At 39.6% G+C, this 12,123-nt stretch overlaps 1 protein-coding gene across 8 annotated transcripts in view; it reads left to right on the forward strand.

Moving 5' to 3' along the window:
* The window catches only part of LOC134213552 (disintegrin and metalloproteinase domain-containing protein 10), a 260,648-nt gene that overhangs the window by 202,714 nt on the left and 45,811 nt on the right, over nucleotides 1–12,123 (forward strand). For all 8 annotated transcript variants that reach the window (XR_009979479.1, XR_009979480.1, XM_062692694.1 and 5 more), the window contains 2 exons: nucleotides 7,719–7,912; nucleotides 7,984–8,278. Coding sequence is in view for 6 of the 8 variants with exons in the window: in XM_062692694.1 (XP_062548678.1) it covers nucleotides 7,719–7,912; nucleotides 7,984–8,278 (489 nt within the window). In the remaining 2 variants the exon portion in view is untranslated. The remainder of the gene's footprint in view (nucleotides 1–7,718; nucleotides 7,913–7,983; nucleotides 8,279–12,123) is intronic.

Here is a 12,123-nt window from a genome sequence, read left to right on the forward strand (position 1 = left end):
GCAAATCTCTGGGCCATGATTCTGATGGGATTTGACTCACGCGTGGTTTGAATCGCCGATGAGATTTGAGATTTTGAGATTTTACCAACACTGGTGACACTGCCAGACAGTGGGAGTTAGATTGTAATAACACACACACCCTCTTTTCCCGTCCGCAACGTTTACTACTCGCGCGCATCACAACCAAATTAATTGGGTTTTGGTACATGATTGACATTTTATGATTTCTAGTGATGCACGAAACACAAGATATGCCTATGATTGGAATGTTTGAATGTTTGAATTAAAATATTTCATCAATTGCTTCAAAATCCAAATGTAGGCAATTCGGATCTAAGAAAGGCATCATTACCACTGAGGAATAAATTTGGGTTTTCATAGTAAATTTTTTAAACAATTGTCATATCCAACAATTTTAATATCTAAAGATACGCTAGTTTTGTTCGAAACCAGTGACATAAGTTATCAAATGAATTTTCTAAAAATATTCATGCATGATGGCACTACAATCCTTAATGAACAAAACTGCCTTACGTAGTTTACGTTGGGCGGTTGTGTCTTGTACATAACCCTTCTGATTTTTCACTTCAGCATAATCAACCTTCCGTATTGGTACACTTGGAGATCACCACTGCAGATAGAATCACAAATCGACCACGATCTGATTGATGGCAGCTGTGCCGGTCTCAAAACATGCCGTTCTCGAAACTTGGAAGCTGGACGATGGAAGCCAACCAGCTCTCCCTGGAGGGAAATTATGGATGCCATCCAACAGCTAAAGACCAATAAAGCAGCTGGTAAAGATGATATCGGAGCTGAGCTCATCAAGATGGGCTCGGGAAAGCTAGCCACTTGCCTGCACAAACTGATAGTCAGAATCTGGGAATCTGAACACCGGAGGAGTGGAAGGAAGGGGTTATATGCCCCATCTACAAGAAAGGCGACAAGCTGGAGTGTGAGAACTTTCGAGCGAGCACCATCATTAATGCCGCGCCGCCTACAAAGTGATATCTCAGATCATCTTGCAACGTCTGTCACCATTAGTGAATGAGTTCGTAGAAGGTTATCAAGGCGGCTTCGTTGACGTCCGCTCGACAACGGACCAGATCTTTACCTGTACGGCAAATCCTTCAAAAATGCCTTGAATACCAGGTCCCAACGCACCATCTGTTCGTTGATTTCAAGGCTGTCGTAGACCGCGTAGAGCTATGGAAAATTATGTACGAGAACAGCTTCCCTGAGAAGCTTACCAGACTGATCAAAGCAACGGTGGATGGTGTGCAAAATTGTGTGAAGATTTCGGGCGAATACTCCAGTTCGTTCGAATCGCGCCGGGGACTAAAACAAGGTGATGGACTTTCGTGCCTGTTGTTCAACATTGCGCTAGAAGGTGTCATGCGGAGAGCCGGGTGTAACAGCCGGGGTACGATTTTCAACAGATCCAGTCAATTTATTTGTTTCGCGGATGACATGGACATTGTCGGCCAAACATTTGCAAAGATGGCCTGAAACGTGAAGCAACAGAAGTTGGCCTGGTGGTGAATGCGTCAAAGACAAAGTACATGTTTGTGGGCGGAACCGAGCGCGACAGAGCCCGGAAGATTGGGATCCTCACTCCGTAAAGTTAAGGGCACCACTTCTAGAAGGTTATTTCCCGGCTCCATATGCGGGTTTCACATAATTTTCGTGGGAGTTCCTGTCGTATATCCTGTGAAGTCTATTGTGTCTACAACTCAGTAGAACACTAATTGTGCCGGTGTCACAAATACCAAAAAAAAACACGGGATCCCCGTCCTCATCTGTTTTCTTAAGGATGCTGACTTGCAGAGTTCTGAGAAGATTCGTCACAATAATTGTATTCCGTTGGTTAATCCAGAGTCCTGATTAATATCAATCTTCAAAATATGCTCGGAAATTTTTGCATTCTGAAATTTTTCATAGGTTATAATAACGAGGTTTAGACCCCTCCTTTTACCAAAAGCGCATGGATTAATACAACAAGTGAAGAAATTTTACATTTATTTAAAAAAAAAAGCTAGATTAATCCTCCTAGCGTTGATGATGCCTTTCACGCTCATTTTAAATGAAGCAATCAATGGCTTAGCGCTGGAAAATATAAGTTTTTGACTGAAATATAGACTTCCAAAATATTTGGAATAATTCTTCCAACTTCCAAATTCTTGAAATAATTTATAATAAACATTAGTTGTTTTGAGTATTATTTCCGAGCATAAAATTCTATACAAAAAATGTTTCAAAATTGGATCGTGAAAAAATCATATCATAACTTTATGTCGGTTGAACAGGTGAAGACGAAATCAGAGGCAGACAAATTTGAACATGTAGAAACTCTGGTCATCACTGTATCTTGTTCATATTCTCTTATGAAATAATGCTAAATATAAATAATCATATTTGCATGAGCAGGATGGCCATACAATTCGTAGTTGCTACTCCTTGATTGAATAGAACTTGCGAAATTGCATAGGGAACCAATTGAATGGAGCTTGGGTTTTCTAGCAATCATTATCAATGTGCAAAATTCGGGAAATTCATTGCATTTTTACTAAGTCAATTACGGCGCCGACCACGTCCTTACGATCATCAAGGGAAGGAAGGATTATTAGTTCAACTGTCGTTGTTACTAGAGACCGAGCATACCTCTGCTTCTCCATGATTGTCTCAGCATAGGATATTGTGTTAGTATTAAGGGATGTATTAACTGGATTCAATTTGGTAAGTGATGCGATCTATGGGATGGCAATATATGAATGAGAATTAGAAGTACTAGAGTAATAAGAAATTATTGAGCTGAATTCTAATGGGATGGCCTGCATGAGAATAGCAGCCATATATAACATTCGTATGCGGGTACAAATGAATACCAATCTGTTTTTACATTTTATTAACTACTACTAAGTAACAGGCAGCTTGTTATAGCAATATAGCCCACAAAGTGATATCCCAGATCATCTTCCGTCGTCTGTCGTCATTAGTGAACGAGTTCGTGGGAAGTTATCAAGCCGGCTTCATTGACGGCCGCTCGACAACGAACCAGATCTTTACTGTACGGCAAATCCTTCAAAAATGCCGTGAATACCAGGTCCCAACGCAACATCTGTTCGTTGATTTCAAGGCTGTAGAGGCGTAGAGCTATGAGAAATTATGGACGAGAACAGCTTCCCTGAGAAGCTTACCAGACTGATCAAAGCAACGGTGGATGGTGTGCAAAATTGTGTGAAGATTTCGGGCGAACACTCCAGTTCGTTCGAATCGCGCCGGGGACTAAAACAAGGTGATGGACTTTCGTGCCTGTTGTTCAACATTGCGCTAGAAGGTGTCATGCGGAGAGCCGGGTGTAACAGCCGGGGTACGATTTTCAACAGATCCAGTCAATTTATTTGTTTCGCGGATGACATGGACATTGTTGGCCAAACATTTGCAAAGATGGCCTGAAACGTGAAGCAACAGAAGTTTGCCTGGTGGTGAATGCGTCAAAGACAAAGTATATGTTTGTGGGTGGAACCGAGCGCGACAGAGCCCGGAAGATTGGGATCCTCACTCCGTAAAGTTAAGGGCACCACTTCTAGAAGGTTATTTGCCGGCTCCATATGCAGGTTTCACATAATTTTCGTGGGAGTTCCTGTCGTATATCCTGTGAAGTCTATTGTGTCTACAACTCAGTAGAACACTAATTGTGCCGGTGTCACAAATACCAAAAAACACGGGATCCCCGTCCTCATCTGTTTTCTTAAGGATGCTGACTTGCAGAGTTCTGAGAAGATTCGTAACAATAATTGTATTCCGTTGGTTAATCCAGAGTCCTGATTAATATCAATCTTCAAAATATGCTCGGAAAATTTTGCATTCTGAAATCTTTCATAGGCCATAAAAAAGAGGGTTAGACCCATCCCTTTGCAGAAAGCGCTTGGATTAATACAACAAGTGAAGAAATTTTACATTCATTTAAAAAAAATCTAGATTAATCCTCCTAGCGTTGATGATGCCTTTCACGCTCATTTTAAATGAAGCAATCAATGGCTTAGCGCTGGAAAATTTAAGTTATTGACTGAAATATAGACTATATATTTGGAATAATTCTTCTTTGAACTTCCAAATTCTTGAAATAATTTATAATAAACATTAGTTGTTTTGAGTATTATTTCCGAGCATAAAATTATATACAAAAAATGTTGCAAAATTAGATCGTGAAAAAAATCATATCAAAACTTTACTGCCGCTAACCACAAGTCAGACTTATCTGGATATGGCGTCCATATACAGATAAGTCTGACTTGCGGTTAGCGGCAGTTTATGTCGGTTGAACAGGTGAAGACGAAACTCTGGTCATCACTGTATCTTGTACATATTCTCTTATGAAATGATTCTAAATATAAATAATCATATTTGAAGTTAAATCAGCATGAGCAGGATGGCCGTACAATTCGTAGTTGCTACTCCTTGATTGAATAGAACTTGCGCAATTGCATAGGGAACCAATTGAATTAAGCTTGGGTTTTCTAGCAATCATTATCAATGTGCAAATTTCGAAAATTCATTGCATTTTTACTAAGTCAATTACGGCGTCGACCACGTCCTTACGATCATCAAGGGAAGGAAGGATTATTAGTTCAACTGTTGTTGTTACTAGAGACCGAGCATACCTCTGCATCTCCATGATCGTCTCAGCATAGGATATTGTGTTAGTATTAATGGATGTATTAACTGGATTCACTTTGGTAAGTGATGCGATCTATGGGATGGCAATATATGATTGAGAATTAGAAGTACTAGAGTAATAAGGAATTATTGAGCTGAATTGTAATGGGATGGCCTGCATGAGAATAGCAGCCATACACCCAAAAAACAAATCTGACAATTATTGTATAAAATCTGGGCATATACAATTCTGTAAGCTTTTTATACAAATACATGTATTAAAATAATACAAATCTGTATTATTTGAATACAGCAATTGTATTAAAATCTTCCGAAATTGTATATGCCCAATTATTATACAGTTTCTGTAAGGTTCTTATGCAGAACTGTATTAAAATCTGCTATCCGCTGGTTGGGTGTATATAACATTCGTATGCGGGTACAAATGAATACCAATCTATTTTTACATTTTATTAACTGCTACTAAGTAACCATAGCATGTTATAACTGTTGGCAGCTTGTTATAGCAATTCTATATACAGAATTCTACTTGCTAGCAATGAGAATTTGATTTGCAAAGAGATTGAGATATATGATTACGGAATTATCTAATATTATCTAATAATTTGGAAAGGCCCAGGGGTCGAACCCTTCATCTCCTGCTTATAAGGCAGAAGCAGTGGCACAGGACCAGTGATCATATCTAGACCAACATTTGAAAAGGGCGTAACAGCCAAAATTTATTTGTCCAGATTCTTCGTCTACATATATAGCTATATATGTGGACAAAGAATCAGAAGGAATAAATTTTGGCTGTTACGCCCTTTTCACATGTTGGTCTAGATATAGCCTTTTGGTACAACATTGTTGTACGAGAAAGGCATAAATGTATTTTGGTCATAACTTCTGATCCCATAGTCCGATCAGCCCGTTTTGAAATAGAAAATAATGGGACAAAATTCTCCGTTGAACGCAATATGTTGAGAGCAAATTGTGTAATGGTAAGTACTGAAAAATTGGTGAGGGTTATTTAATTTTTTCATGCGTAAAAAATGTATTTTGGCCATCATTTCTGAGTCCAGAGTCCGATCAGCCCAATTTCAAATAGAAAGTAATAGAATAAAAGTCGTGCCTGAAAAACTGACGAGACTTTTTCACACTTTTTTGCGTAAAAAATGGATTTAGGCCATAACATTCAATAGGAAAGAATGGGACAGGATTTTACGTCGAATACTTGTGCCAGCAAATCGATTCAGGGGAAGTGCCTGAAAAGTTTGCGAGACTTTTGCACGCTTTTTGTGTAAAAAATAAGAAATAATGGTACAGAATTCTGCGTCGAATGATGCATATAACACTATGGGCTTCCGATAAAAAGTTTGTTTTTGGAGCGAATATATAGCCTTTACTCGCAGTTAGTGCACGAGAAAGGCCGTTATTAATGTTTATTGTTGATTTGAAATAAACTCCATTTGTCAAGTAAAATATTAAATTGTCCTTACTGAAAATGTGTCGGTCTTTTTCAGCTCACGTTATTTTTTATATTTGTTCACGATTTTTTTACAATTTTTGGCCACTAGGATGATCAGATCATCTATGTGAGTCGGTCAACTGGCATACATGCTGTATTTATTGTTGTTGTTGCTTATTATTTGGGACAAGAAAAATAACAGAAATGCAACTATACTTTTTCCGCACGATTCGCTATAGTATGGAACTGGTTTGGTAGGCGAAGAGAGGTTGGGTGAGTTGACATTTTCAGGAACGGAACTGTCGTCATATTGTTCTGGAGTTGCAAGTTTGTTCCGGGGATCGAGATTACCGTCTCTGATTCGCCACGATGGTGGGGCTTATATTTGTGGATTGTTCATTTTTTTTTTGTATATGTTGGTATGGGTGATAAGGGTGGGTAGAGGAGAAATGGTAAACATTGTATTTCCATTTTAAAATCAAAAGTGGGTGATCTAGAACGTGGAAGTGTTTTTGTAAGATGACTAAATTTGATTATCCATCTATCAAAACATCGTTTTGAAATGGGGACCAGCATCTACTTAACGTAGTGAGAGTCGTTAATTGAATCACACTAACCGAATGTGTAATTCAACTTCGCGTGTGTGCTTCAATCAAATTTGCATGGACCCAATCAGCGCTGATTGCATTCCAACCAACCACCGAAGTAAATCTTCGTTGGCTACCGAGCCGCAGCCAGACGTGCAAAAATCAGTTATTTCTCCCGAAATTCTGCGCTCCAACTTTATCGACGCGACATCAAATTTTCCATCCAACGTCACCACATATACAAATTGCATGGGCACTGCGACCCCGCAGGGTCCAGACGATGAACAAACAGAACCCCAGAACCCATAACTTATTTATTCTAATTGCTTTTCCACGCGCCACACAATTTGGTCCATGGCTTGTCACTCAAAACGCAATGTGTCAGAATCAGCATATCGTTGCGTTCACCGACCGACCGGTCGTTGTTTCATATATGTGTAAAAATGGTTCTCTGCTCAGCAGCGGGGAAAGTTTGAACGACTCCAAACAAAATACAACGCAGTGCCGGAGGGTACGGGTCCTGTTTGTTGGCATATGTAATTTGCTAAACGTTGCAACAATTGTTTATCTACCCGAGTGCACATACAATGCACCCAGACGCAATTTATAGCCGCGTCATAGATGAATCAAAACCAAGCTTCGCATTGCTGCACTACTTCTACTGGGGTCAATTTATACAGAAACGTTAGTCCCTTTTATCTCTCGGAGGTAAACTCCCGCTCATGACCGGAAATTAGTCTACGATGCCATTATCCGGTGCCAATGAGTCCCTTTCCTCGTATAACTAGCTGGCACGGTAATTGAATTAACTACGGCGTAACGAACCCTTCGAATCACCGACGCGACATGCTGAGAATCTCAATTGGTCAGATTCGTCGTTCGTCGATTAGCTTAGTTGGTGATGAAAGGGGTTTGCCATTTACTTAACGTCCCCACCCATTTCGTCTAAATTTTATGGCAATTGATTTTAATCATTGTTCTCCTTCTCCTATCTCTCGTTTCAGAACGTCCGCTCAACGAATACATATCCCACTATGAAACACTCAACTACGACCACAAACATCTGCATGCTAGTCACAGTAGGGCGAAACGATCGGTCACCAAAGATCATCATGTATATTTTAGGTTTAAGGCGCACGGAAGAGATTTTAACATTAGGCTAAGACGAGATCTCAGTACATTTAGCGATAAGTTAGAAGTGAGTACGATTTTGTTTGCGTCTGCAAGTTAGGAAAAAAAATTATAATTTACCCCATTGTTTTCGGGCAGATTCACACCGAAAGCGGTTCAGTACAGGCGGACACCTCGCACCTCTACCAGGGCGAACTGGTGGGCGACCCGGACAGCCACGTGTTCGGTTCGATCATCGATGGGGTGTTCGAGGGAAAGGTGATATCGTCCGAGGACAGCTTCTTCGTGGAGCGGGCGAAACACTACTTCCGGAACAGTTCCCACCCGGATACGCACCCGTTGCACCACGGCGTTGACGGGCATGACGAGCCGTTCCATTCGGTCATCTACAACGAGCGGCACGTGGATGACCCGTACCAAAAGCGGCGGAAAGGTGAGTGGACATCCAACATTATTCAACAATATCGTAATAAGAATAAACTTTCTAAATAAAATTAGTATTGTGATCAAACTTAGTGGATTTGAAAGCCGATGATAATACAAACCAAATGTTAAGTAATTCAAAACTACAGCATTCTGAATGAGTCTTCCCAGTATTCCCTAACTCTTGCGTGATGTTCAATCTAGTCCATGCGAGTCAATCCATAAAAAAACTCTCTTTTGCGTAGAATCATCATGCTCCATATCACCGCGATTACTAATTAATAAGGGATATAATATAAAAAAAACCCTCAAGTAGCGAAAAAATGCAAAAACGACATCGAAGTACATATACCAATTGACCATGATAACTCTAATGGTTCTTGTTCGATTTTCCTCGTTGAATATCATTGACAGCAATTGGCATATACTCTTAACCAGTATCCAATCAAGTACACTCGATTATGATTAGTCTGCAATCCTTTCCTTTTTCTTATAATATGTATTTTAAGATCACCCACACCCTTACCGAAGCTCATTATTTTTATTTCACCCTGCGGATGCATTTTCGCTTCTTTCGCTGAGAATCGACGATGATGAGGAAGCAATCGACAGTAATTGTCTTCAATCATTTCTACTTTCAATTTCTTTTTGGGTTTTTGGATAAGGTCCAGTGCAGCGTCCATCATCGGGCGCGGTCAGCCCAGAGTTGCTGGCCCTGGCGATTACCGACTAGTCCGTGAAATAACCAATCCTATGACGGAACGAAATTTGTAGATGAAATTTCGCTATCTTCTCCACCGGTGCTTGAGGCGTGAAGATACGGTCAACGGGTTTCCATTGTGTACTTCGAATTCCATGGGATGTGAGTTTTATATTTCGGACGGTTCGGGGTTTTCATCCAGTGCTCACTCTTACCTGAATTATTATGCAAGCATTTGATAATAAATACATGGCAGTCAGTCTCCGGTCAGTGCGGGCACTTTCTCATTTTAGCCGAAAGGAAAAGTCAATGAATCGATTACTTCTGTTGTATATGTGAGAAGATTCGTGTTCAGTGTTAAAACTATTTATTGTGAGGTATATAATTTGAAATCTTAATTATTCTTTTGACACGCTTTTTTTTTATTTTAAATTTGCCTATTCAAAACAACATGTTTCAAGTGATCGATACCAGTTTATAAACATGAAAATTAAAACAACTCGAGAATACTTAACTTTTAAAGTCAATTCAACATTTTCTAGGATTCTCGGTAAAACCAAAAAAGAAATGTGACCTATTTTCTCGAAAAGCGTGTTGCGAATCATGGACCTGAATGGCATAACGAACAACATCGATAAAATGCTATCACCACCTTTAGTGGACAACAATGCCGGCCTGTGATGGTGAAGTTCAGACTCTGGTAACCGGTTGGTGAATCAGTTTTCGTTCTTTCATTACCAGGGCATTTATCTTCCTACTTGAGACTGTTTTTGCCTCTATCACTTTTGTCAACAACTCGCGACTTCGTCACAACACTGCGATTCGGTGAAAATTATGTCAGTTAACGGGACTGCATGAATGATAGGCGTTTGTCGATCTGATAGGTTTTGCGGCACGCCAGTGAGATTGTTTTGAAAATATAATAAAGTTTTCAATGAATCTCAAACTCATCATCTGTAGAATATGTTTTTGTTCATCTGTAGAATATGTTTCTGAATCTTTCAACCTTAATAATATGGACATGGAACAACTTGAAACTCCAGAGATATTTTCGTGATATTTTTTTAATTCCATACAATTCCGTTGAAATTTAGAACATCTCTCCGTGAAAATTAAGAAATACTTTCGAATCATTACTCGCTGAAATCCAAAGAATTTCGCGTTGAAAAGGTCGATAGGCTACATGGCTCAATTGTCCAAAAATACCCTTTGGCCGAAGTGGTCATTTGGTTGAAATGGAAATTTGGTCAAACGAATTTCTTGTGCAAACGGCAATCTCACACAGTTAAAAATTCTGAAAATTACACGCCATGGAAATATTTAAATGCTTATCTTTGTGTTCAATAGTATCTAATTTTATATCCAACTTTTTCTTGTATGCAATATTGAATACAAGCTCCATAGGGGGTCCTCCTTAGCCGTGCGGTAAGACGCGCGGCTACAAAGCAAGACCATGCTGAGGGTGGCTGGGTTCGATTCCCGGTGCCGGTCTAGGCAATTTTCGGATTGGAAATTGTATCGACTTCCCTGGGCATAAAAGTATCATCGTGTTAGCCTCATGATATACGAATGCAAAAATGGTAACCTGGCTAAGAAACCTCGCAGTTAATAACTGTGGAAGTGCTTAATGAACACTAAGCTGCGAGGCGGCTATGTCCCAGTGTGGGGATGTAATGCCAATAAGAAGAAGAAGAAGAAGCTCCATAGTATCGACGACCTGTAATTTTAAAAAGTGATGGAAAAGTGAGTTGAATCGAACGGAGCCTTTTTGTTACATCATATATGCTGTAACATTTTTATCCTGTTTAGCCAAATGAACTGTTAGGACAAACAACTTTTTAGAAAAAGTAACCAGTTCTGCCGACTATACCTTTTGGATGTATGTCGCTTTCGGCCAAATCACTTTTGCGGTCAAACCATTTTCGACCTAATAATAGTTTCGGAAAAACGCTTCATTCGGCCAGATGAATTTCAGCTTAACATGTCATTCATCCTACCCGGTCAAGAATGCATAACAAAATTATAACAGTTATTTATTTCAGAAAAATAATGTAACAAAATGTGTTATAAAATTGGCTGGTTAGTTGTTAAAATAACAAAAATTATATCAAAATTCCCTCTAGCCGTAACATAATTATATCAGAGGTTGTTACCTTCATTTCAACATTATAACAACCGTTGATATGATTATGAGGTACAAAAATCTACTTTCATGGTAATTGCCTACATCACGTATAAAAATGTGGTACGCTACAACGCCGGATTTTCATCCAAAATGTAGGCAATTAACTTTGTACTAGCTATTAACATCGAACATTGATTCAAGTTATACTGGAGGTGATTACCTCCGCTTTTTTCCAAATCAAAAAAATATACATAACTAATGTTGTTATAATTTTGATATGAAATAAAATTGGCCGGAGACACATTTTTATCGAATTATCTAATTATAACACACGTTGTTTTAATTAACAACCGTTGACAGAATTGAGTTATAATTTTGTTATGTATTCCTGATCGGGTAGTGTCATTCGAACAAAAGTTTTTTTCTGACAAAAAACTTTTGGCCTAATGACGGGAAGATCATTTGACTGAAGGCCACATGGCCAAAATGCGTTCGATCGAATATGTCATTTGGCTGGCCCAACAAACCATTAGGTCAAAATCCATCTGATCGAAAATCTCATATAGCTGAAATGGACATACAGCTATAAATGTCGTTCGGCTGAACTGGTCATTTGGCCAAATAGGCCATTTTACCAAAAATACCATTTGCCGAAATGGTTCTTTGGCCGAAAAGACCAAAAGGCCTAAATGGTCGTTTGGCAGAAAGGCTATCCGGTCGAAAACGTCATTTGGCCAAACGGGTGGACATTTTGGACCATATTACCCGTTCAATGGCACGGCAAATGCTGGGTAAAGCTTATAATTGGTACTTCGCGTACCTGAAGTAATAAAATAGACCCCACTTCGCGGTACTTAGCCTCTTACCCAGCAACTCCTATCCCTACCTCTTCGTGGTGCTGGCCGGGATACGAGCAACCTTAGGGAAGATCGGGTAACCAACCCCTGTGGGAACTTTGGCCGTGTGCTAACAGGGAAGGAGGAATTTGCTCATCTCCGGAGGTGCATATCTGATCGAGCATCTGTTCTCC

Source organism: Armigeres subalbatus, chromosome 2, assembly GCF_024139115.2.
Source record: "Armigeres subalbatus isolate Guangzhou_Male chromosome 2, GZ_Asu_2, whole genome shotgun sequence".
NCBI lineage: Eukaryota > Metazoa > Arthropoda > Insecta > Diptera > Culicidae > Armigeres > Armigeres subalbatus.